This window comes from Lynx rufus, unplaced genomic scaffold, assembly GCF_022079265.1.
Source record: "Lynx rufus isolate CCGP_SWC_20201006 ecotype Redwood Valley unplaced genomic scaffold, mLynRuf1.p SCAF_49, whole genome shotgun sequence".
NCBI classification, from domain to species: domain Eukaryota; kingdom Metazoa; phylum Chordata; class Mammalia; order Carnivora; family Felidae; genus Lynx; species Lynx rufus.
This window is the reverse complement of record NW_025814866.1, coordinates 214323-240725: the sequence shown is the minus strand read 5'-3', so window position 1 is coordinate 240725 and position 26403 is coordinate 214323. Positions and strand designations below refer to the sequence as shown.

The 26403-nt window shown below is 54.8% G+C and overlaps 1 protein-coding gene across 7 annotated transcripts; it reads left to right on the top strand.

Moving 5' to 3' along the window:
- The first annotated feature begins 219 nt into the window (after positions 1-219).
- Positions 220-20436, top strand: IKBKG (inhibitor of nuclear factor kappa B kinase regulatory subunit gamma). Of its 7 annotated transcripts, XM_047098436.1 has the most exons (11): positions 223-363; positions 4269-4470; positions 7177-7388; positions 12427-12545; positions 14745-14897; positions 15445-15541; positions 16633-16776; positions 17016-17158; positions 17375-17436; positions 17636-17812; positions 19454-20436. In XM_047098436.1, the coding sequence occupies exons 2-10, from the start codon at positions 4284-4286 to the stop codon at positions 17776-17778; spliced, it is 1260 nt and encodes a 419-aa protein (XP_046954392.1). In that variant the 5' UTR covers positions 223-363; positions 4269-4283; the 3' UTR covers positions 17779-17812; positions 19454-20436. The 7 variants fall into 7 exon arrangements, 4 of the variants coding, with proteins under 4 accessions (XP_046954394.1, XP_046954393.1, XP_046954392.1 ...); XR_006965561.1 differs by lacking the exon at positions 19454-20436 and having other exon boundaries at positions 221-363; positions 16955-17158; positions 17636-17666; XM_047098437.1 differs by having other exon boundaries at positions 222-363; positions 12430-12545; positions 17636-20436.
- The last annotated feature ends 5967 nt before the right edge of the window (positions 20437-26403 follow it).

Genomic DNA, 26403 nt, shown 5'->3' with positions numbered 1-26403 from the left:
GCCTGGAGGCTGGAGATCCCCGCCCGAGAGACGAGGGTGAGAGTGGGTCGCGATGCTCCGAAAAGCACCAGGTGCTGCATATCACTGGGAGCGTCCTGTGGGCCGGCGAAGGCTGACGGGCTCGGGTTCCCCTCGGGAGCAGCCTCTGCCACATCTCTGCCGGCTCCTGGGTGGGGGCGGGGCTTGCGTGTTTTACTTCCGGATCTCACAGCTACGACACCGGAAGCCGGAAGTGTGAATTTCGGCAGCAGGAGAAGGAAAAGGTGACCGCAGAACCCGGACTTTCTCGGAGCGCCGGGGCCTGAGGAGTGCTCGCGGCTCGCTGTTCCTGCGCTTCTCACGTCGGACCGACTCTGCTGACAGGTGTGGTCGTCTTCTCGAAGACAGGGTACTTTCGGTGGGCGTTCCGCTGTCTCCGAGACTCCCCCGGACATCCAGGCTTCCCCTTCCTTTTGGGCCTGGCCCATTTCTGCTGCCTGCTTGTAGCGCACCGGCCGCGGCCGGCAGATGCAGGGGCCGGGTTACCTTGCTGGCGAGCGGGACTGTTTCCGTCCTCCGCCACCGCTGCGGAGTCTGACCACACCCCTGCTTTGTGGATGACTCTTCTAGTTCCGAGACATTTTCTGTTCATTAAACTTGACTGCATTGGAGGTTAAGTTCTTTAAAAAGGCTTCAAATATAGTTTGGCAGCTACGTGTCTTACTTCATGTGCCTCGCTTTGCAAAACGATTAATGTCTACCCGACCTCAAACCGTTTCTGTGACTTGGGGATGGATGAGCCATCCTGGCGTGTTCAAGGAATGGCAAGGAGGCCACTGTAGCTGGAGTGGAGTGTGTGAGGGGAGAATACTTGGAGAAGAAGCAATGAGGGACCAGACAGTTGAGGGCTTTGCAGGCCGTTTTAGGGACCTTGGCTTTTACACGGAGGGCAATGAGGAACTGGTAGGGAACAGAGTAGAGGAGGGACGTGATCAGAATTACCTGTTAGGCCAGTCTGCCCCTGTGGGGAGAACAAATTATAGGGGACAAGAGGTAGGAGCAGGGTGACCTTTTAGGAGGTTATCGCAGTAATCCAGATGAGAGATGGTGGTGCTTTGAACATTTTATTATGAAAAAGTCCAAAGATGTACAAAAGTAGAAAGAATAGAATAGTAAACCCCATGTACTCATCTCCCAGCTTTGACAGTTGTCAACTCATGGCTACTTTTGTTTAAAAATTGTTTTTACATTTATTTATTTTTGAGAGACAGAGACAGGGCACAAGTGGGGGAGGGGCAGAGAGAGAATGAGACACAGAATCCGAAGCAGGCTCCAGGCTCTGAGCTGTCAGCACAGAGCCCGACGTGGGGCTTGAACTCACAAACCACGAGATCATGACCTGAGCTGAAGTTGGATGCTCATCCGACTGAGCCACCCAGGCGCCCCAGGGCTGCTTTTGTTTAATTTATGCTTCTCACACACATCTCTTGTTATTATTATTTTCTTTTTTTTTAATTTTTTTTCAATGTTTTTATTTATTTTTGAGACAGAGAGAGACAGAGCATGAACGGGGGAGGGGCAGAGAGAAAGGGAGACACAGAATCGGAAGCAGGCTCCAGGCTCTGAGCCATCAGCCCAGAGCCCGATGCGGGGCTCGAACTCGCGGACCTTGAGATCGTGACCTGAGCTGAAGTCGGACGCCCAACCGACTGAACCACCCAGGCGCCCCGTTATTATTATTTTCAATAGTGGCTTTGGGACATAATTCTCATACCACCCAATTCACCCATTTAAAGTGTACAGCTCCCTGGTTTGTAGTATATCCAGAGTTGTGCAACCATCACCACTATCTCATTCCAGAATATTTTCATGACTCCAAAAAAACCCTGCACCTCGTAAGCATCACCACTATCTCATTCCGGAACATTTTCATGACTCCAAAAAAACCCCGCACCTCGTTAGCTATCACCTTCATTACCCCCTATCTCTCAGCTCTTAAGCATCCACCAATCATTCTGTCTCTATGGGTTTGTGTGTTCTGGACATTTCCCATAAATGTAATCACACAATATGTTGTCTCTTGTGAGTTGCTTCTTTTAGTGTTATGCGTGTAAGACTGGTCCATTTTTTGGCATGAGAATGTGCTGGACTTTTACTCATCAGTTGATGGACTTTTGGGTCATTTTCACTCTTTGGCCATTGTGAGTAATGCTGCTGTGAGCATTTGCGTGTGTGCATGTGTTTTTGTTTCTGCCGGGGAGATAGGTACCTAGTAGCAAATTCCAGACACTGTATAATTTCACTTCTAAGTATTTCAGTATGCATCTCTAAGAAAGGATTAAAAAAACATGAACAAAATAGCACTATGACACCTAAAATAGTATTAATTGCTCACTGTCATCAGATAGATTCTGGGATACGTTTTGACAGGATTTCCTGATTCGTTAGACGTGAGCCGAGAGACACAGGAGTCCAGAGGGACTCCAAGGTTTCTGTCCTGGTAGCTGGAGGATGGATTTGCCATCCACTGACAATAAGGAGGGCTGTGGGGGGGGGGGACTGGCTTTTGGGGGCTGTCAGGAGTGCAATTTTAAGGTTAGTTTTGAGAACACTACTAGATATCCAAGTGGAGATGCTGGGTTTGGGCGTCGTCAGCAAGAGGATGGGGGTTAAAACTGAGAGGCTGAATGAACTCTGTATTGGGGTGACCGATGTTAGAGAAGAGACCCCGGAACAGAGCTCTGGGGCACCACAACATGATAGGGTGGCTTGGTGAGGAGGATCCAGTGAAAGAGCCTGAGCAGGAGCAGCCAGTGAGGTAGGAGAACCAGGAGAGTGCTTTTCTGGAAGCTGAGGGAAGGACTGGTGGCTCATCACATCCTGTGGATGGATGGTTCAGTGGGGCGTTCAGGGGAGCATTATCAGCGTAATAGTTTATTCAGCGTTAAAGCCGTCCTCTCTGAGCGCAGGCCTGCTCCTGGAAGCTTGTGTTGGGATTGGCTTCCTCCTCCAGGTAGTCAGTCTTCTTGGGTGGACTTTATAAGGGCTCCAGGCTAGTGCTGCCCCACATTGCCGACCAGTCCACGGGGGAGTGCGCGCAGCTCATCCTGCTCTCTTAGGCTGCGAGTCCAGCTCCCGCTTTCAGATCCCTCAGTGCGCAGCAGACACTGGATGTCCCATTCTAGCCCTCAGCTCCAGGGAACACTCATGTGGTTCTGAGCAGTGTCCTTGAAGCTCCCCTTACTCGGCAGATTAATTTCCTAGAGCTGCTGTGAGAGATGACCACAAGCCGAGTGGCTAAGGTAACACATTTATCCTCTCCCAGCTCTGGAGGCCAGAACTCTGGAATTAAGGAGTCTGCAGGACCACGCTCCCCCCGCAGGCTCTAGGGGACGACCCGTCTTGCCTCTTCCAGGCATTCCTTGGCTCTTGGCCACATAACGCTCTGCCTTTGTCGTGACGTTGTCTTCTCTGTGTCTGTGTCTCTCCTTTTCTGTCTCTTATAAGGAGATTTGTCATTGGACTTAAGGCCACTCTAATCCAGGATGATCTCATTTCAAGATCCTTCACTTACTTACCCCTGCAAAAAGCCCCTTTTCCCAATAAGGTCAGAACATGGACATATCTTGCTGGGGGCCATCATTCAACCCACTACACTAGGTAAGGGGCCAAAACCCTTCACTCCTGCTCGGAGGTGTATGTAGCAGGTAGGATTCACAGCACACTGATACCTCCCTACAAAAATAATTCTCTCCCTAATTTCCACTCTCTGGGGAATTTTTTTTAAGTTTATTTATTTTGAGAGAGAGAGACAGAGAACGTGCGTGCGCAGGAGGGGGCAGAGAGAGAGAGAGGGGGAGAGACTCCTAGGCAGGCTCCATGCTGTAAACATGGAGCCTGACACGAGGCTCAAACTATTGAACCTCGAGATCATGACCCGAGGTGAAATCAAGAGTCTGACGCTCAACTGAGCCACCCAGGCACCCCTAAATTCTTCATTTCAGTTTACAGCCTGGAGATAGGTGCCAGACAGAGTTTATAACAAGTGCTGAGCCATACATAGCCTTTCTAATCCCACATATGGGCCTGCACCTCCCTTTGGAACGAAAGTATATCCCCCGTTTAGACTGAAAAGCCCATTTTAGCATCCTATTACACTTGACACAGTGCCTGGCATTCTGCTTAAAGTGTGGCCTTGGAACTCCTGCACAGACTGCACTCCCTGTCCTTCAAGGTAAGAGAATTCGGCGAGGGTCTCATGTGACACCTCTGCTGCCTTGCTCTTCCAGACCCTGACTTGTTGGATGAGCAGGCCCCCCTGGAAGAGTCAGCTGTGTGAGATGGTGCAGCCCAGCGGCGGCCCGGCAGGGGACCAGGACGTGCAGGGTGAAGAGTCTTCTCTGGGGAAGCCAGCTATGCCCCACCTACCTTCTGAGCAGGGCACTCCTGAGACCTTCCAACGCTGTGTGGAGGAGAATCAAGAGCTCCGAGGTGAGGAAGATAGCAGGTGTGCAGAGTAAAACGTCAGACGTCCCAGCCCTGTTGGTGGGGGGGGCTTACTCCCCTCACTGGTGCCTCTGCTTTTACTGGGTCTGGGGTGGGAGTACACCTGAGAGCCGGCTAGTGATTCAAACTCAGCCACCCTCCCTTTTTGTTTGAGGAGGGAATTCCCTGGAAATGGACTCTGAGGTATAGATTAATGTGCAGGAGGTTTATTTAGAGTGCGCCTACACAGGACCAGTCCTGGGGAAGGGAAGGGAAGGACAGGGAAAAAGCAGGGGTGGGCACGGGGAGAAGCTGGACAGCAGTGCAGGCCGACCCTACCGGGAGCTCTGGAGCCGGAACCACCGTTCTGAGTCGCCCCATTTGGGCCAACGGGGCCAGACTTTTCTGCTTCCTCCTGATCCATCATGAAGCACCGGCTATCCTGGGAGTAGGGGGGCGGCTCCCAGGAAGGGGGCGTGGCCTGTTCCTCGAAGGGCCTGCGGGCGGCTTTGGGAGGGGGCGCGGCCTGCCTTGGGAAGGGCCTGAGGGCTGCTTTGGGAAGGGGGCGTGGCCTGCCCTGGGAAGGGCCTGCGGGCTGCTTTGGGAAAGGGGATTTCTGGTTCAGCTTGTGCGGGGCGTGACCACAGGCCCGGTGGTGGCTCCTGGAACCTGGAACCAGTTCCTGTCTGTCTTCGTCACCGCCCCCACCCGCTCATCTGCTCATCTGCCGCGTCCTCACTGGTATTGTGCGGCAGCTTCTCCAGGTCCCAGGGGCCTGCACCTTGCCTCTCAGGCAGGGTGGCCGCCCTTGGGAAGGGGCACATTGCTGCCTGGCGTGTGACAGTACCCTACCCCTGCTCCCTGCCTTGTAATCACGCTTAGCCGTCTAGGGGCTGTCCTGGTCACTGCATAGTATCGAGCAGCATCCCTAGCATCTACCCCTAGATGCCAATAGCACTCCTCCAGTTATCACAACAAACAGTGTCCTTAATGTTGTCAAATGCCTTGCTATGTTGGGGTCACATAGAGCTGGTGGCCAGGTTGGGGGCAGGGAGACAGCTCACCTTCCACAGCTACATGTGTGGCCTCTGCTGGTCCCCAGCAGGGTGCTCTGGCAAGATGAACTTGGGGTGACAGTTTGTCAGGCTGGGTGTAGAGAGATTATGGCACCACCAGCTCCCCACCCAGGGAGCTCAGGCTTTAGTAGCAGGTAGAGACCTTGAAGCTGCATGGATTGCTTCTGTGCATCTGACCCACGGTTGTTCAGTGTGTTGGCTCCACACAGCATCGGCTCTGCACATTCCTGTTAAATGGGTGCTCTGTGTCAGGTCCTGGGTCAAACCGCCAGGGCCCTGAAGGTGTCTGCTCCCCAACAATGCCCATGATTGTGTCTAAGGAGGAGGGGGCAGGGAGAGGACACAGACTTCTCTTGGAATGTGTATGTGTGTGGGGGAAAATGTCATGGAAGAAATTGCATTAAGCTGGTGTAGGAGTGCATTTATGTGACATGTGCAAGAGGGGTGAATCCAGAGAGAGGAACAGATAAGTGGATGCCAGAGGCTGGGGGCCAGGGGAAGTGACTGCCAGTGGGTATGGGCTTTTTTGGGGGTGGTGGTGGAAATGTTCTAGAGGTAGCTAGAGGTGATGGGTGCATAGCTTTGTGAATACGTGAAAGCCACTCAATTACTGTATACTTTAAAATAGTTAAAATGATTAATTTGATGTTACGTGAGTTTTACCTCAGTAGAAAAAGAAGTCGCATATGAGTTGAGCCTTAGGTGGGGAACCGAGCAGGATTACAACAGGTGGAGTCGGGCGAGTGAAGCTGGAAGCCCTGCAGGGGAGAAGTCACACGGGGACGGGAGAGTGCAGAAGGTGACTCTGGAGCCGGGCTCCAAAGCCACTGTAGTTTGAGTGAAAGAATGTTCCGTCAGGTCAAGGGTTTTGACCAGAGGGTGACGTGAAGCTATTGCCTGTTCCTATCTTATATGGTTCTGTAGTTGCTAGAACCTTCACGTGTCACTGATCGGTTTTGTCAACGCTCGATGGTCCTCTGCTGCCTGGGGTGTCCTTGGGTGTGTGGCTCTCCTTTCCTCAGCCTCTGCTGACTGTCTGGCCTTTGCACACGCTCATCCTTTGGCCTGGTGAGAGGGGTACTGGCTGTCTCCTGTGTGTTTATTGTGCCCTGGGCACTTTGCTTTTTCATTTAACCCTCCGCGTCCTATGAGGTGGGTGCGATTATCCCCGTTGAACAGGCACACGAGGACGGTAAAGCTCAGGGAGGCCACCTGCAAACCTGGCGCTCCCGGGCCGCAGCCAGTGATGGCACAGGGAGTTTCCCCTGGTGGCCTTCCCGGACTCTGCAGGCAGGGTAGGATTTCCCTCCGCCGAAGACAGTGACTGAGCGCCCCAGGGCAGGCAGGCGTGCCTCTGACCCGGCCACAGTACAGATGGCCAGAATGAGTTCGAGTCACTTACAAAGAGAGTGCCATTTGGCACACACTTTTGAGTGAAGCTGATGTGTTTGGAGAAATTTAGGTGCTGGCCGTCGGCGTAATTGATGCTGAAAGTGTTACGTAAAATAAAAGGAACCATCTCAAAGCCATGTCTGTGTAAGAGGCCGCACGTGGGGAGGGTGCTGTGATGGGCCCAGGTCGGGGCTGGTGGGGCGCCCACCGGGTCTCACCTCTCTGCTCTCTCCTCTGCCGCCAGATGCCATCCGGCAGAGCAACCAGATGCTTCGGGAGCGCTGTGAGGAGCTGCAGCGTTTCCAAGGCAGCCAGAGGAAGGAGAAAGAGTTCCTCATGCAGAAATTCCAGGAAGCCAGGAAACTGGTGGAGAGACTGAGCCTGGAGAAGCTCGACCTGAGGAGGCAGAGGGAGCAGGCGCTGCAGGAGGTGGAACATCTGAAGAGATGCCAGAAGGTAGTCAGAGGGGCAGGGTGGGTCCTTCCCCGGAGCCGGCCGGCCGGGGCTGCCGGCCACCTGTGACACCAGCCGCCTGCATTCTGCAAACCGCAGGGACGCCAGCATTCCCGGAGGGCAGCTGGGGTCAGGGGTCCCCGAGACCACCCTCGGGCTCGGTGCTGCGCTAGGAGGGCCACGGAACTCAGCAGAGCCGTCCTACTCGTGGTTACGGCCGTTACAATGGCTGCTTACAGTGAGAGGACACAGGGGGCAGTCAGCAAGGACCAAAGGGGCGTAGGGCGGGGTCCGGGACAGACCGGGGGCGGGCTTCCGGGTCCCTGGCCAGGGGGGTCGTGGGGCAGTGCGGTGACGCGTGACGACGCGCGCAGGATGCCGCCGCCGGGGAAGCTTCCCTGAGCGCCGGCGTCCGGGGACTTCAGTGGGGGTCGGTCCTGTGGGCCCGGGGCGCCCGCGTGGCTGACCTCAGGTCCTCAGTCTCTGCCCCGCAGACGTGAAGCCGGGGCCCCACCAGGAATCACGCTGTCGGCGCAGACGGCCTGGCAGGGCCCTCAGGGAAGTGTGCCGGGTTCCTGGAGCCGCCATAACAAAGGGCGACAGACTGGGTGGCTCTAAGAAACAAATGTACTGCCTCCCGGTCCTGGAGGCCAGAAGTGCAAGAGCAAGGTCTGGGCGGGACGGGTGCCTCCCGGAGGCCGCGAGGGAGAACCTGGGCCAGGCTGCTTTCCCCACCTTGGCTTATGGCTGTGATGGTGGGCCTCCCGTGGCCTGTGGACACAGCGCTCCACCTCTGTCTCCGTGGTCACCTCGCCTTCTCCCCATGTCCGTGTGTCTCTCCTCCCCCTCTTATGAAGACACCAGGGTCAGAGAGAAATACAGCTGGACGGTAGTTGCAGCGGTGAGAACGGGTTTTATTTGGTAATTACTGACAGCAGGGGATGAGCTGAGCTCCGCTGTGATTTGCAGAGGTGACTGGCGACATAAAGAGTGATGGGGATGGAGGGGCAGTGATCCGGGGCTCAAGTGAAAACTCACAAAGGGGCCATCGGTGTAGATACATGAGGCTAGCTGGCAGTTACGGAAGTTAGCATTCTGTCCCGCACAGAGCCTGGGAATGGTTCTCAAGCCCTTGAGAAAGTGTCCCGGGTTGTGGGAGGTGCGCAGATGTTCCAAAGGGACAGAGGAAGGCTTCACGTTAGGGAGGCCTCTCAGTAAATGCTCTAAGTGAGCGGAGGTGGGGGCCTAGGTCTGGTGATGGCTAGAACAGGCAATTTTGGCAGCGCTGAACTTCCCTAGATCGGCTCTGAGTGCAGGGCTTCGGATGGAGTCAAAGTCGTTTTGTGCTGACATCTTTTGTAGTTCTCAACAGTCCTCGGGTCTCCCTCCCCCACCTCCTCCAGTACGGCTTCATCTTAACTTGATTGCATCTGTGAATCGGGTCCCATTCATAGGTTCTGCGGGTTAGGACGTGGACCTATCTTTTGGGGGCTGCCGTTCAGCCCATTACAGCCTCGGACAGATGGACTCACTGCTCTTTACTAAGTGCCTTCAGGGCCTCTGTCCGTGCAGCCCCGGGAGCCCCCACCGGCCGGCCCCGGCTCCCGTGACAGGGTGCTGGTTTCCCGGCAGGGGCCAGGACCCCTGCGGTAGCCCTGTTTCTCCGCTGACAAGCCTGTCAGCTCTGAAAAGCATTTTCTCTCCCAGTTGAAAATTCAGGTCGCCCCTGACTGAGCAGCCTCACCCAAGGTGGGCATCTCAGAGAAGCTCTTGTCCATTGAGCAGAGCAAAAACCTGGGCACAGCCCGAGTGCCCGTCACTGGAGAAGCCAGTAGAACAATACGTTGGAATTTTTTAACGGTTTTGCTGAGATAAAATTCACACGCCATAAAAGTCACCCTTTTGAAGTATAGAATCCAGTGGTATTTTGGGCGTATTTGTAGACTTGTAGAACCATTGCCACTAGTTCCAAAACATTTTCCTCCTCCCCAGCCTCGCGCTCCCCTCCAGAAGAAACCCCACCCCCGTTAGCAGTCACTCCCCACCCTCTCCCCAGCCCCTGGCACTCCCTGGTCTGCTTTCTGTCTGTGGGTGTGCCTGTGCCGGACCTCGCATGCCAGTGGGACCATCCAGCGTGTGCCCCTCACCTCTGGCTTCCTCCACTCTGCATGGTGTTTTTGAGGCTCATCCACGTTGCAGCGTGAGTGCGTGCGTGCTGTTCCTTTCATGCCGGGTGATATCCCGGCGTACGCAGATACCACAGTTTGTTTTCCCGTTCATCAGTTCACGGACATTTGGCTCATTTCCACTCTTTAGCTGTTGTGAGTAATGCTGCTGTGTGTTTATTTTTTATTTTAAGTTTTATCTCCTTAATCTCTGTATCCAACATGGGGCTCCAACTCACGACCTCCCACTGAGCCAGTCAGGCACCCCCGGTAATGCTGCCATGAACATTTGGGGGTGGACGTGTGTTTCCATTATCGGGTACATACCTAGTGGCTCCCCCGTTAGTTTGAAGCAAGTTCTAGACGCTGTGTGCTTTCATCCGTGAATATTTCAGTATGCATCTGTGAGAGAGGGCTTAGAAAAGACATAACCACAATACCACTGTCCTGCCCGGAACAGTCAACGTTAATCGCTCAGTATCATCAAATAGATCCGGGATATATTTTGACAGGGTTTCCTGATGCGTTGGATGTGAGCCGTGAGACACAGGAGTCCAGAGGGACTCCAAGGTTTCTGTGCTGGTAGCTGGAGGATGGATTTGCCATCTGCCGACAATAAGGAGGGCTGTGGGGGGAACTGGTTTTTGGGGGCCATCAGGAGTGCAGATTAAGAGAGGTTCATCTTGAGAACACTACTAGATACCCAAGTGGAGATGCCGATGTGACAGGCCAGGTGGTGTGGGGAATTTGCACTGTTCAATGGGGAGACCTTCACTGAGGTGTCTTCTAGTAAGGACCAGAACACGGTGAGGGGCTGGGCCGCATGGGTATCTGGGGAGAGCATGTTTTGTGGCGGGTGGGGGGGGGAGCATGTGCAAAGGTCCTGAGGCAGGGGCATGCCTGTCCTTTTCAGGGACCATCCGAGAGGCAAACATGACTGAGGCTGTGTGGAAGAGGCTGAGGAGTGGGTGGGAGAGTCATGGTAGGGGCTGGTTTTGTGGGCTTTGTGGGGCCAATGGAAGGATTTGGGCTTTGACCCGAGTGTGACAGGGACTGTGGGGGCTTCTGTGCTAGTGTGAGACATTATTTGGTTTCGTGTAGATTGTAGAGTGTAGGGGGGACTGTTATGGGTTGAATTGTGTCCCCCCAAAACAAATGTCCACATCCTACACTCTTTACGTCAGAATGCGATATTATCTGAAAATAGGGTCTTTGCAGAAGTAGTAAAGTTAGAGGTGCCTGGGTGGCTCAGGCTGTCAAGTGTCCGACTGATTTCAGCTTAGGTTGTGATCTCACCGTTTGTGGGATCGAGCCCCACATCGGGCTCTGTGCTGACAGCAAGGAACCAGCTTGGGAGTCTCTCTTTCCCTCTAACCGCCCCTCCCCTGCTTGCACATACATGTTCTCTCTCTCTCTCAAAATAAACAAATTAAAAAAAAAGGGGGGGGGCGCCTGGATCGCTCAGTCAGATGAGCATCCAACTTCAGCTCAGGTCATGATCTCGCGGTTCGTGAGTTCGAGCCCCGTGTCGGGCTCTGTGCTGACAGCTCAGAGCCTGGAGCCTGCTTCAGATTCTGTGTCTCTCTCTCTGCCCCTCCCCTGCTCACGCTCTGACTCACTCTGTCTCTCAAAAATAAAAGTTAAAGAAAGTTTTCATAAAAAAGAGAAATAATAGGATGTGGTCATGCTGGATCAGGATGGGTCTGTCCAAACACACACAGGGAAGATGGCCACGAGATGACAGAAGTAGAGATCGGGGCAAAGCATCTATGGGCCAAGGAGCGCTGGTGGCCTCTGAGGCCAGGACGGAGGCCCGGCGCAGATTTTCCTGCAGAGTCCCCAAAAGGCAGCAACCCTGCCCGCTCCTTGCTCTTGGACTTCTGGCCTCCAGAACTGGGAGGCAGTAAATTCCTGCTGTCCTAAGCCCCCTGCTTTGTGATTCTTTAGAGAAGACCCAGGAGACTGACTCCTACAGGTGCGGGAGCGGAGGAGGAGGCCAGGTGGACGCCATCGCAGCCCCCGGCGAGGGCCTTGAGTGGGGTGGGCGCTAGCCGATGGGGTCTGCTGATGGGCACAGATATGGACCCGTGGGGCGGGTGGTTGGACAGCCGGGCCGGGCTCATGGGAGGAGTCTGTCCTGTTAGCCTGCAGGGGGACAGCAGGCCTGCAGACCAGCCCCAGGTATGTATATGCAGAAAGCCGGGGGTTTGGGCCACAGTCCCTGCAGAGAAGGGAAGGAGCATTGGTGTGGTGCCCGCACAGGAGCCCAGGGTGGGGGTACAGAGGACAGGAGTGTTATTCGCTATGGAGGGTTCGGGATGCAGAGGACCGAGGCCAACCCTGGGCTTGAGTGGCTTGAGGTGGCAGGGGACCTGGTGTGGACAGTTGGATGAGGGAGGATGGGCCTCAGGGCGTATGAACGGCTCTTGAGTTTTGTCACTGGCGTAGGTCTTCTGGAAACGCATCAGTCCGTCTCAGCGCTCCTTCTGGCAGCCTCAGCCTGTGGGTGGAGCGTGTATTTTGACGCTGTCTTTAGGTCTCCCCTCCGTTGGCGGCAAGTCTCAGAGGCTGAGAGATTCCCACTCGGCTCCGTCCTCGCAGCCTGCTCGCCAGCCTCATGAAACTCGAGGCACCTCCATGCTACCGTCCATGGGGATGAGGAGGGGCTTGGGGGTGTGGGGTCCCAGGAGACTTGCCTTGTTGGGGTTGGGAAGCTTCTGGAGGTGAGAGGCCAGATGAGTGGTGGCACTGGGGGCAGGAGAGAAGCCCTTAGGTGATGTCTCAGTGCCTGCAGGCTGCCCTGCGGCTCAGGGGCGCTGGGGGTGGGCAGCTGGCAAGAAAGCATCACTAATGGGAAGTGGCTTTTTTTCACACAGCAGTTGGCTGAGGACAAGGCGTCAGTGAAAGCCCAGGTGACGTCCTTGCTGGGGGAGCTCCAAGAGAGCCAGAGTCGCTTGGAGGCCGCCATCAAAGAGCGGCAGGCTTTGGAGGGCAGGTGAGTGGGAAGGGAGAGCCCGCCAGGGGCTGCTGTCGCGGTGCCTGAGAAGAGTGAGGCACCTTTGGGGCCTCTGGGGGGGTTCCTGTGGGAGAGAATCGACTGGAAAATGTGGAGTGTGAGCACACAGGGGCTTGGAGAATCTGGAGCCCAGCGGTGCTTCGGGGCTCCCTGACCTTTTGCTGGAGCTTGGATCATTTCCTTAGGGAGCATTTTGGGGGGACCCTAGGAGCACACCCGTGATCCACAGTTATCCTCTAGAAGTACTCCGTGCTCTCACAGCTGAGGTTATTACAGGGAGAGGGCACACAGCAGGACCCGTGAGGACAGAAGACACAGGTCGGGGTGAAGGACTCCACGCCTTGGGCTCCCTCCCTGCCTTCCGTGGGGGGCCGGCTGAGTGCTCTCCCTTCTCCAGCAGTGACAGATACATCCCTGGAGACCAAGGGAACCCACTCAAGACTCAGTAGCAGGGGTCTTATTGGACGCTGGTCACATGGGCGCCCTCTGCCGGGCACACAGCAAACTCCCTGCCCCCTAGCAAAGCAGGTGCTATGAATAAACCAGCCAGTCGTGCGAACAGTCCAGGCGCAGGGACCACCCTTGTCAGTAGGCAAAGTGTCATGTCGTTTCAGGGACCCGCACCAGCCCATTGCCCGGGTGCCACCAGAGGGCTGACTTGGCAAGTGGCTCTGTTAATGTGAGTGGCCTGCCGGTTGCTCTTTTCTGCAGAGGGCTTCCTATAGTGGGGTCATTGGGTCAGGGGGCACAGGTGTCCCCCCCCCCCCCACTGCACTCTCATGCCACCCAGGTGCTGCCGTCCAGAAAGAAAGATGGGTCCCCCTGACAGCGGGTCCAGCTCTCCCGGTGCAGGAGGTGATTGGGGTGCACTGGGTGGTGGCAAAGACGCCTTCCTGAAGGTGCTGAGGGGAGCGGACCCGAGTTTTCCAGTATCTGAGCGAGGTGAGAGACCACGTGAACGTGCTTCCATCCAGAAAGCCGACCGTGAGTGAGGAAAGGCATCAGAAGGCCGAGCTTGGTGGCCTCTGGCTCGTCATGTTCTGGTTATTTTCCCCGGTGGACTCTTCTGTACGTCTAGCTTTCTAAAATCACGTGTATCACCTGTAGGACAATTTGATGTCTTTTCTGCCTGTCTTTTTCTGTGTACATAAAGGAAACAGCTAGAGGCAACTTTGGTCGGTTAACGACTCCGCACGAATGTTTACTTCAGCAATTCTGGGCTGTTGAGCAACGTCCTTTCGTGTCCCTCCTGATGTGGTCTGGCACTCAAATGCTGAGCTGGACAGCGTGGACACGGCCTCGCTCGCACCTAGGGTTTCCCACGTGGCCATTTTAAGAGCTGCAGAATGGGGCGCCTGGGTGGCGCAGTCGGTTAAGCGTCCGACTTCAGCCAGGTCACGATCTCGCGGTCCGGGAGTTCGAGCCCCACGTCGGGCTCTGGGCTGCTGGCTCAGAGCCTGGAGCCTGTTTCCGATTCTGTGTCTCCCTCTCTCTCTGCCCCTCCCCCGTTCATGCTCTGTCTCTCTCTGTCCCAAAAATAAAAATAAACGTTCAAAAAAAAAAAAAAAAAAAGAGCTGCAGACTTCATACACTTCTGTGCCCTGGGCAAGACAGATCACAGAGGGCAGTGTGCTCCGTGCATTTGGACAGTGGTAGCAGTGACCGTCCCCGGTGGCCTCTCCCACCCAGAAGGAGCCACTGTCGCCTCCACAGACAGGACCATGTGAGGCCTTGGGCCAGCAGGATGACATGGCTGGAGCCTGGGCCTGCACATCTAGGGAGCAGTGTGGAAATGGGAGACTGGGGGCCGTGGGGTGATGTGGCTGCGAGGACGGGGGCGTGGGGTCCAGGTGAGAAGAGGCAAGCCGGGCAGGGGCGCGGCTCCACTCCAGGTGTGTGCGCAGGGGGCTCCGGTTGAGCCGTTGCGGCGGGTCAGCTGCCTCATCGCTTCTAGAACACTGAGTGGGAGGGAGAGAGCCACTCCCCTAAGCCGGCCCTGTGCAGTTGCCCCGTCTCTGATGACGGTGCTTCCACGCTGACATGGACAGCCTCCCCCTTTTCTCGCCCAGAACCGGTTCTGCGTCGATGGGACGTTGTGAGCGCGCCCGCACCCGCGGGCCGCAGGGCTTCTCGGCCCGGCCGGGACCCCGCCGTGACCCTCCCCTTCCCCCGTGCCAGGGCCCGGGCTGCCAGCGAGCAGGCCCGGCAGCTGGAGAGCGAGCGGGAGGCCCTGCAGCAGCAGCACAGCGTGCAGGTGGACCAGCTGCGCATGCAGAGCCAGAGCGTGGAGGCCGCGCTGCGCATGGAGCGCCAGGCCGCCTCGGAGGAGAAGTGAGTGGCGCCCCACCCCCTGGACCGACAGGGGCCGGAGGGCCGTCAGCGGCTCTCTCCCCGGCGAGGAGCCCTTCGAGGGCCCGTCCCCTAGCGCCGTCACACCCAGCCGGCCCACCCTCGGTCCCACGACGTCTGCTCCGCGGCCCACGTGCACACGGCGCCGTTTGGCCCACGTGTCGGCAGCATCGGGCCCGGGATCCCGGGAGGCTTTCTTGGCGTGCCTCTGAGTCTCCTTGCACCCAGGCCGGTCCTCCCGCCTTTCTGTGTTTTTTGGGACGCTGACACTGTGGAGCGCAGGCGGTTCCACAGTGTTGCAGACGTTCCTTCTCTTATTTTTAAAAATGTTAGCTTTAAGACAAAAGGATGCTGAGCGTTTAGTGAAGCCTGCCTCAGAGCTGACGGCCTTCCAGGCCCGGAGGCACCCTGGCCACCCCCCTTCTGGTGTGTGGACGTGACAAGAAGGACGAGGGTGAAGTGGGAGGCACAGAAGCCTGTGGCTGAGCCAGGACGAGGTGTTTCTCCAGCAAAAGCTCCTTTTCCTCAGGCGGAAGCTGGCGCAGCTACAGGTGGCCTATCACCAGCTCTTCCAGGAGTACGACAGCCACATCAAGAGCAGCGTGGTGAGCAGCGAGCGGAACCGAGTGAGTACGGGGGGAGACGTCCCTGGGACTGTCTAGGACTCCGCCTTGCTTCCTCTCCCTGTGGCCTAGACTCGGAGCCTAGTTCCCCAAATTTAGGGACGTTGGAACTCAAGGCCCTATCTGAAGAGTTGACAGACTTGGCTTTCAGGAGGGATACCAGACTTGTCCTAGAGCTTTGTCAAGCTCGCGGTGTGACAGCCCAGGGCAGGACGTGGGGAGACGGCGATCTGCGTGCCGTGCTGTTTGCTGCCTATGGGTGACTGGGCTGGGCCTCTGGATGCTGTCTCTGTGGGCTGGGAACTTGCCTGTCTCCATGGCCAGTCGTTCCTGCCAGCCATCACCAGCTCGGCTCCTGGCTCAGATTTCTGAGAGCCAAGGTAAGCCCTGGGAATGTTTCCATCCCCCCGTTGAAGGTGGCTGGGAGCCCTCTTCTGGTTTGTTCTCATCAGATCTGTACTGGGCGCAGTTTCTAGCGAGCACATTTTGCGAAGGATGTTGTCAGATGTGAACGTACGCAGGGGAGACTTGTAAGGGTCAAGCCTGAAACCGACCCTGTGAAGAACGGTTGGTTACAAAGCTGTGGCCCCTTGGTCTCCAGAAGGAAGGCTTCGTGGTGTGTGTGGCTGTCCGCGTGTACGTACGTGTGTGTGTTTGTAACGTGTGTGCGTGCGTGCGGGGGCGGGGGGCCTCTGTGAGGGACCAGCAGACCTTCGACCAGGGGGCAGGGTGGAAGGACTGATGGCTCTCAGCTTAGTGGTGGCATGTCGTGGAGCGTTCGTGCAGGAGACCCGCTCGGTGTGGAGGGGATGGCCTCAGGAGGGGGTGTGGCGGTGCCCCTTGAAGGGTTGGAGGAGGGCTGTGCAACTGGGGATTCTGGGAAAGGCACGTCGCACCGGCTGACCTCACAGTTCCCCCTCCAGCCTCTTGCCTTCCCTGGGCCCTGCCCGCACCGATATCTTGTGGTCGGCATCACTCTGGCGCTGGCCGGCCTCGGTCTCTCGTTCCTCGTGGTTCTTCTCACCTGGAGCGGCCGCCGGCCCCTGCCCTGGGCCAGCTCGGGCTCCGGCAGCCCCCCGCTTGCCCATTTCTAGGGACTGCAGCTGGAGGACCTGAAGCAGCAGCTGCAACAGGCCGAGGAGGCCCTGGTGGCCAAGCAGGAAGTGATTGACAAGCTGAAGGAAGAGGCCGAGCAGCACAAGATAGTGATGGAGACCGTTCCGGTGCTAAAAGCCCAGGTGAGCGCGCTCCTCTGTGGCCTGCCGGCTCCGGGACCTCGCGTCCTTTTGTCGTGGCTTCTTGGAAGCCCTTCGCGCCCCTCGTGCCGTTCCTCGACCTGTCGGTGCACGTGCGGGTGACTTTCCCTTGTGCGGTGGGCTGTGGGAGGGCAGGAGCCAGCTCTGCCTGGTCCCCCAGCACGGAGTGTCCGGTGAATGGCCGACGGATGGCAGGCGTGCCCCTCTCTTGGCTTTGCCAGGCGGACATCTACAAGGCCGACTTCCAGGCCGAGAGGCAGGCCCGGGAGAAGCTGGCCGAGAAGAAGGAGATTCTGCAGGAGCAGCTGGCCCAGCTGCAGCGGGACTACAGCCGCCTGAAGGCCAGCTGCCAGGAGTCCGCCAGGTGGGCCCCCCCCGCCCCCCCCGCGCCCCAGGACTGGGACCCGGTGCCCTTCTCTCGCAGTGAGCGGTGAGGCAGGGCTCGTGGCTTGTCGGCCCCTCGCCTTCCGTCCGTCCCCTCTTCCCGCCCCCTCCTTCTGCCCCACCCTCCCTTCAGCCTCCTACGGAGGCCCTGGAGCTTTACTTGCCCTCATTGATCTGGCCCTTTTTCTTTTCAAAGGATTGAAGATATGAGGAAGCGGCACGTGGAGGCCTCCCAGGCCCCCGTAGCCCCTGCCCCAGGTGAGTGAGCCGCTGGAGGGTGGGTGGAGAGGGAGGGTGCCAGCAAAAGCCCCTTACCGCCTCCCCGGACTTACTCTGTGGAGCGCACTGCCCCCTGGGGGGGCCTAACGGGGAGGGGCCGGTGGTGGTGACTCCAGGAGCCACACCCAACAGTTCCGACAGGCCTCCGTACTTTCTGCGGCTTCCCCTCTTTCTCCAGCTCACCCCTCCTTCCACCTGGCCCTGCCCAACCAGAGGAGAAGCCCCCCCGAGGAGCCGCCTGACTTCTGTTGCCCCAAGTGCCAGTATCAGGCTCCCGATATGGACACCCTGCAGATACATGTCATGGAGTGCATCGAGTAGGGCCGCCTGCTGACGAGTAGCACGGGGCCGCACGGTGCGTGCTGTCCTGCGCGCCCGGTCCTCGGTTACGGGCTGGCTGACACGGAGCGGGCCGCCTCTTTGAGCACCAAGGGCTAGCTCGAGGACCTCACGCTTCAGCTCCCCCATCTGCTGGCTTGCCTCAGTTAGGGTACCTGCGACCCCAGTTAGGCCCGATGCTCTGCTGTTTTTGTTTGTTCTGTCTGCTTGAACTGCCTGCCTCTAGGGGCTCTGTCTTTTTCCACCTCCTCTGGGGAAGTTGAGAATCAAGGCCAGGGCTCTCAGAGAGAACTTCTTAAGCCGAGATGGGCAGAAGCCCTTCCCCACGCCCGCCCCCCCCAAGCTCCAGCACACCGTGGCGCCAGCGCCCTCGCGGGCTGTGTGCCATTCCGTTTGGAGGCTGCACCGTGCGCGATCCAAGCAGTCCGCTGCTGACGAACATTTGGGTTGTGGCCGCTCTTTTATTGTCACCGAGAATGCTACAGCGAACAGCCGTGTGCATCAGTTACGCGTATCTCTGGGGCAGATTGTTAGAGGCAGTGGCATTGAGCACGTGCACACGGGGTGGGTGGTGTCAGGGTGCTGCCCCCCACTTCCTCGTAGCCTTGCCCATCTGTCAGGCGTGGGGTTGTCTGTTAAGGGTGGGTTTGAGCATCTTTGTGGAGCTTGAAGGATCCTCTCCAGGTCTTCTGGTGGTAATGGCTCGTTTGTACTTTTTGCCCACTCTTCTACCGGTCATAAGCGGGATCAGCTCTCGAGTGTGGTAGACATTGCGATGATCCTCTCCTACCCTGACTTTGTACCAGCGTGTCGTGGGTCTGAACTTTGTTATCTTTCATACATCTCTCCACCTGTCCTGCACCGCTTTGGGTTTGCCGTTGTGAGCAGCTCCCGGTCTGACGGGGAGCCGCTTCCCATGTGTACACTTTTCTTTTCCCTTTCCTTGCACCGCAGCGTGCTCTTGCCCTCCCCGGGCGCGTCGCTGCCCTGTGTGAGCAGTGGTGCTTGTGAAGGGAGGCCACTAGGCAGTGATTGGTAGATCGTGAACGCTGGAGCACTCCTTATCGTTGCTTTGTAAGATGCTGGATGTTTCCTTGGATGTCAAAGCCACGGGCGTTAACCCTGCAGTTGTCAGGAAAGAATGTTGGAAGTGGAGGGAGAATGTCCTACGCTCCCCGGGCCCTCCTCTGTTCTCCCCTGGCTGGGAGCGGGCTGTTGCTGAAGACAAGCCTGGCCCAGGGCTTGGGTGGCGCTTGCGGGAGCAGGGGTGCCTTTTCCATTGCCCGAAGCCCGAGTGTCTAATTGCACGTGATTATACTTTGGGAAAATGTTAAAGGCCCGGGCAGGCCCCCCCCAACTCTCACCTGCTGCATTCAGTCCTGATCCTGCGATTTTTCTGTAAGAGCGCTTTTAGTTTGCGGGGGGTGGGTATTAAATTCCCGTGGCCCCTGTGACAAGAGACCAATGTGGTGGCTTAAAACAACAGGAATTCATTCTTTTGTGGTTGTGGAAGTCAGAAGTCTGAAATCTGGGTGACAGTGACAGCAGGGGTGGGAAAATCAGTTTCAGGCCTATCTCCCAGCTTCTGGTGCTTGCCTCCGTGGTTACATGGCCTCTTCTTTTTTCTGACCGTGTCATCTTTTCTGTCTCTTACAAGGACACCCGTCACTGGACGTAGGGCCCACCTACATCATATCCACGGTGAGCTCACTTCGAGGTCGTTATCTTCATTACATCCACAGAGACTCTTTTTTCCAGATAAGGTCGTAATCACAAATTCTGGGGATTATGACATGCATCCATCTTTTGGGCCACCATTGAGCCCAGCACAGGGCTGTCTTCTACAGCGCACAGACTAGGACAAATGGAGTTGAAGCCAGATGTCTTCAGCGCTGGTGGCTCCGTTGGGGGGGCTCCATTCCCCGGGATGATGGTGGCTGCAGAGGCACGTGACTGGTTGGGTGTGGGGCAGGTCCTTGCAGGTGGGAATGTCGCTCTTTACGACATCGTGTGTCCAGCTGGACGCTGCGCCAGGGCCGGCAGACACAGGCGGGGAGAGGAGGGGGAGGCTGCGGGACAGAGCCGAGGGAGCGGCCCGCGCCCTGGGCCCCAGCTACCATCTGGGTAGGGACGGGCTTCCTGCTATGTCGGGGTAGCGAACACAGGCATGGGGAGCCCCTCTGTGACCGGCCCTGTCTTCTGAAAGGGAGTTGAGAGGAAGAGGATGAGACCCGGCAGTAGTGAGAGGCAGATGTTCGCGTCCCGGGACCTTGCCTCGGGTTCTGGCAGCGTCACCCACATGGCCATGCGCCCGTATGGTCACTGTACGTTAGACCCCAAGGATTGAAAGCACACCATTCACTAAGGAGTGAGGGGCTTCTGCTTTCTTCTCTGGCTTTCCTGAGATTGGGCTTCTGGAATAAGTGGTTAGATCCCTCCTGTGAGGGAAGCGGCCTGCCTACCTAATTACCGTGCCCCTTGACCCTCACAACCCTGGGTTCGGGAGACAAAGACCGAGCTAGAAGCGCATCCCGCCGAAACCCGTGTCCTTCCTTGTTGCTCACACTTGACTGTGTGGCTACGTGCTGGTCAGTGCTGAAGAGACATCCAGGTGACCAATAAAATGAACACAGTAAGAAAGCGTTTCTCCTTCACTAGTAACTAAAACACACAGTCAAACTCGACAAAAAGTGATGTCAAACTGGCAACACATGAAGACCTTGGGTGTCCTGCGGGCAAAGTGCACGGCCGGCCCCCTGCCGGGGCCTGGTTTGGCAGGCTGGAACCAGCACTTAGGAAGCAGCCTCAGCCCGCGCCACCGGAAGCGGAAGCGACAGCCGGGTGCACACAGCGAGTCTGGCATCGCAGGGGCGCTCGCCGTGCCATCCTTTGTAGCTGTGCTTGGGGACTGTGTTGTGAACATCTGGCCACGTGGAACACTCTGTAGCACGTTGATGTGAAAAAGCCAGTAGACGAGATTCTGTACAGAGTGTGACCCCAATAACAAAGTAACCGCAGCTGGTGCACACCCGGCTACCGTTTGGATGGGTGTGGGTGGTAGGATGACCGGTAATGAAGTTTTCCTTTTTTAAAAAAAATTTTTTTTAATGTTTGTTTGTTTTTGACAGAGAGAGAGAAAGAGAGAGAGAGAGAGAGAGAGAGCGAGCATGAGTGGGGGAGGGGCAGACAGAGAGGGAGACACAGAACGGGAAGCAGGCTCCAGGCTCTGACCTGTCAGCACAGAGCCCGGCGCAGGGCTCGAACTCACCGCGAGATCACGACCTGAGCCGAAGTCGGACGCTCAACTGGCTGAGCCACCCAGGTGCCCCTGAAGTTTTCCTTTTGTATTTAATGTGTCTTCTGAATGCCTATACTTTGCACATAGTAAGTTGATACCCAGAAAATGTATGTTACTGCAAAGTCCGCCTGGTATTAGCACTGAGGTTTTGTCTGTGCTAGTGGCTGAGAAAAGGGCACACTCCCGTGACTGCCAATGAATTGTCTAAGTGACTGATTTGATGCTCCTGGGGTGTATCTGCTGGGGCTGCCGGGACAAGGCACGGCAGGCTGGGCAGCCCCAACAACAGAAACGTATTTTCTCCCGGCTCTGGAAGCCAGAAGCCCAAGACCCACGTGTTGGGAGGCTCAGTCCCTCCTGGGGGCTGTGCGGGAAGGACTGGTTCGAGGCCCGTCTCCTTGGCATGGTCTCCCCATGTGCGTGTCTGTGCGTGTCCGTTTCCAAACGTCCCCTTTTTATAAGGACACGGTCCTCTTGGGTTGGGGCCTGCCCTCGTGACTTCCTGATAACTGTCCCGGCTGTGAAGACCACGTCTCCGAGTAAGGTCACATTCTGAGGTCCTAGGGGTTAGGATTGCCACATTTCTTCTTGTGGCGGGAGGACACGTTTTAGCCCATAACGCACGGGTAGCCCAGCCCCATTTCATAGCAGGAGAGCATGCGGCCCGGCCCGCAGCAGGAGCAGGAAGCCTTCCATTGACAGCTGACCATTGATACTGCACGAAGGTGACCGGGCTGAGCTGGCTTCCTTGGCTGAGGACTAGGCCCCGCAGCGGGATACTAGTAATCCAAACGGAGCTGATGGGTTCTCCCACGTTCTCTGCTGAGCCTCGGAGAGCAGCGGAGGAGGGGACGGTGTGCTAGAGGAGGCCGCCCTGGGCCCGGCGGCTGTGTGATGGTGGGTCCATGACTTCACCTTTCTGAGCCCCAGTCTCCACATCCATAACATGAGAACCTCAAAGCTTTGCCTTCCATTAGAGTAGCTGCTGAGAGCTGGCTGTAGTTTGCGTCCTTTGCCACAACAATGGATGGACAAGAGAAGGAGGAAATCCCATAGGACCACAAGAGCTTCTCAGCATGGCCGTGTGGCCGCCTCATGGTTTCTCTGCATTCCCCAATATTCCTTTCTTTCCTCCTCTTCTGAAGCCACTGTTAGTTTGTTCCACAAGGTATATCACCCGAGGATATATTTTCCTGTAGTAGGCTAATTATTCTTTGATGTAACAGCTGAATAGTAAGTAGCTGAGCATTATGATTTTTTTTTAAGTTACTTTGCATCTCTGGGGCTCTTGTTTATTTTTTTTTAATGTTTTATTTATTTTTGAGAGAGAGACAGAGACAGAGTACGAGCAGGGGAGGGGCAGAGACGGAGGGAGGCAGAATCCACGAACCAGGCTCCAGGCTCTGAGCTGTCAGCACAGAGCCCGATGTGGGGCTTGAACCCGTGAACCGGGAGATCATGACCTGAAGTCGGACGCTTAACCGACTGAGCCACTCAGGCACCCCTGGAGCTCTGTCTTTTAAGTACTTTAAGTAGTAAATATTATATTTACTAAATAGACATCATCAGGGTTCCACTCCCTTTCTTTTCTTTTTTTTTTCCCCCCTTTTCCTCTTTCTTTCATTTATTGGAAGTTCTTATGGAGGAAGAAAACAAATTGCCCTACGGTTTTCCTCACTAGTAATCAGCCTTGGGTATCAAAGCAAGTAAATCCAAATAGCTCTAAGTGCAGTGGACTGAGATCAGAATCCACGATGAATTTAAGTGAAGGTTGTTCAAAGTGCTCCTTTAAAACTAATTCTTGGGGCTCCCGGGTGGTTAGTCAGTTAAGTGTCTGACTCTTGACCTTGGCTCAGGTCATGATCTCAGAGTTTGTGCGTTCAAGCCCCTCAGGCTCTGCACTGATGGCATGGAACTTGCTTGGGATTCGGTCTCGCCTCTCTGCCCCTCACCTGCTTCTGTTCTCTCTCTTTTTCTCTCAAAATAAATAAATAAATTTACACCCTAATTCTTGGGGCACCTGGCTGGCTCAGCTGGTAGAGCACGTGACTCTTAATCTTGGGAGTGGTAGGTTTGAGCCCCACATTGGGTGTAGAGATTACTTAACAATAAACTCTTTTTTTTTTTTAACTTTTTTTTTAACGTTTATTTATTTTTGAGACAGAGAGAGACAGAGCATGAACGGGGGAGGGTCAGAGAGAGGGAGACACAGAATCTGAAACAGGCTCCAGGCTCTGAGCTGTCAGCACAGAGCCTGACGCGGGGCTCAAACTCACGGACCGCGAGATCATGACCTGAGCCGAAGTCGGACGCTTAACTGACTGAGCCACCCAGGCGCCCCAACAATAAACTCTTATTAAAAACCCTAATTCTTTTGTATCTATTATGGTGCCATTTAGGAATGATGTTTCCATTGATGTGGGAAGCAAAGACAGAAGGAATTGGCAGATAAAATTAAATTTCCTTATAACCTGCAGCCCATTGGCAAATACTTGAGGCAGGCAAAGTAAACCTTTCCTTCAGAACTCCCTACTGTCTTTTTTTAAAATATGAAATGTATTGTCAGGTTGGTTTCTATACAATACCCATTGCTCATCCCAACAGGTGCCCTCCTCAATACCCATCACCCACCCTCACCTCCCCCCCACCCCCCATCAACCCTCAGTTTATTCTCGGTTTTTAGGAATCTCTTATGGTTTGCCTCCTTCCCTCTCTAACTTTTTTTTTTCCTTCCCCTCCCCTATGGTCTTCTGTTAAGTTTCTCAGGATCCACATAAGAGTGAAAACATTGGTATTTGTCTTTCTCTGTATGACTTATTTCACTTAGCATCACACTCTCCAGTTCCATCCAAGTTGCTACAAATGGCCATATTTCATTCTTTCTCATTGCCAAGTAGTATTCCATTGTGTATATAAACCACAACTTCTTTATCCATTCGTCAGTTGATGGACATTTAGGCTCTTTCCATAATTTGGCTATTGTTGAGAGTGCTGCTATAACCATTGGGGTACGAGTGCCCCTATGCATCAGTATTCCTGTACCCCTTGGGTACATTCCTAGCAGTGCTATTGCTGGGTCATAGGGTAGATCTATTTTTAATTTTCTGAGGAACCTCCACACTGTTTTCCAGAGCGGCTGCACCAGTTTGCATTCCCACCAACAGTGCAAGAGGGTTCCCATTTCTCCACATCCTCGCCAGCATCTATAGTCTCCTGATTTGTTCATTTTAGCCACTCTGACCGGCGTGAGGTGGTATCTCAGTGTGGTTTTGATTTGTATTACCCTGGTGAGGGGCGACGTTGAGCATCTTTTCATGTGCCTGTTGGCCATCTGGATGTCTTCTTTAGAGAAGTGTCTATTCATGTCTTCTGCCCATTTCTTCACTGGATTATTTGTTTTTCGGGTGTGGAGTTTGGTGAGTTCTTTATAGATTTTGGATACTAGCCCTTTGCCAGATATGTCATTTGCAACTACTGTCTTAATGGTAATGCTTTGCTGGAGGGAAAATCAACCTAGTTTGACAATAGCTAGGCCTCTGGTATCCTTCTTTAGCATGTGAAAATCTCTTGGGAAACTTTCTCTTGACTTTACCTCCTCTGACTCCCAAGGATATAATCAGTCTCTCCCTAGGGTCCCAGGGCAGCTCTTCCTGCCCATGGCTCCTGTCCCCATATTTTAATAAAATCACCATTTTTGCATCAAAGATGTCTCAAGAATTCTTTCTTGGCCATTGGTCCTGAACCTCACGAACCCCAGCCATCACCCCAAACCTCATCATCCGTGATCTAGGTTTTTCTTTTTTTTTGAGAGATAGGGAGAGAAAGCAAGCAAGGCAGGAGCAGAGAGAGAGAGAGAGAGAGAGAATCCCAAGCAGGTTTCCACGATGCCAGAGCAAAGCCTGATGTGGGCCCCGAACTCACGAACCACGAGATCATGGCCTAGGCCGAAATCAAGAGTCAGATGCTTAACCAATTGAGCCACCCAGGTGCCCCTCCATGATCTATGTTGATTGAAAGATCAATTTTTACCAGTGACTTTACATTTTACAGCAGTAAATTTTTACTTGTGGGTTTAAAGATTCAACTAGGGGCCCCTGGGTGGCTCAGTCAATTAAATGTCTGATTTGGGCTCAGGGTATGGTCTAAAGATTCATGAGTTGAAGCCCTGCATCAGGCTTGCTGCTGTCAGTGCAGAGCCTGCTTCAGACCCTCTGTCTCCCTCTCTCTGCCCTTTCCCCATGCTCTCTCTCTCTCTCTCTCAAAAATAATCATTTTTAAAAGATTCAGTCAACAAATGTATATTTAGCAAGGCACTATAGGGGACATGAAAACTATGACAGTCTGTGCTTCTGGATGACCAACGCTGTTTATTTATTTTTATTTTTTACAAATTTTTCTTAATGTTTATTTTTGAGAGAGAGAGCGAGAGAGCAAGAGAGCACACAAGTGAAGGAGGGGCAGAGAGAGAGAGGGAGACACAGAATCCAAAGCAGGCTCCAGGCTCTGAGCTGTCAGCACACAGCCCGATGTGGGGCTCAATCTCACAAACCGTGAGATCATGACCTGAGCCAAAGTTGGATGCTTAACCGACTGAGCCACCCAGGTGCCCCCCAGCTACTGTTTAAAATTTAATTGGATGGGGCTCCTGGGTGGCTCAGTCGGTTAAGTGTCTAACTTGATTTTGGCTCAGGTCATGATCTCATGGTTCGTGGGATCGAGCCCCACATCGGGGTCTGTGCTGACAGCAATGGAATCTGCTTGGGATTATGTCTCTTTGCCCCTCCCCTGCTCGTGCTCGTCCCCCTCAGAATAAGTAAATAAACATTAAAAATTGCCTTTAAACAAAATAAAATTTAATTGGAGTATATATAAAAGAGAAAATGAAAAGCTAGGAAAATACTTGAAATCTTATCAAAGTGTTCCCTCCTAAGCTCCAATGTTCCTTTTTCAGCAAAGGAAATATCATAGGAGAATATCAATGCCTGGACCAGGAGTTAGGGGAGTCTGGGATTTTTTTCTGAAATTGAGTGAAGTGTATTCTTAGATGACTGCGAATTTCCAAGACTCTTGAAACATCTTTGCATCTCTTTCCAATTTGCTGTTACTTCACCTGAAATCCAATTGGAAGGCTTACACTTCAGCTTTATCCCATTACTTGTTCTAGTCAAATAGTTCATGGTGACTTAATTTGAGACATGGTCCCTAGGACATTGGGACCCAATGATGGGAGATGGAAGTCCACATGCTGCTCTGTCCCAAAGGAGATGGCCTTCATTCTGGACTGCGTGGAGCCACCTGAGTGGGATGCA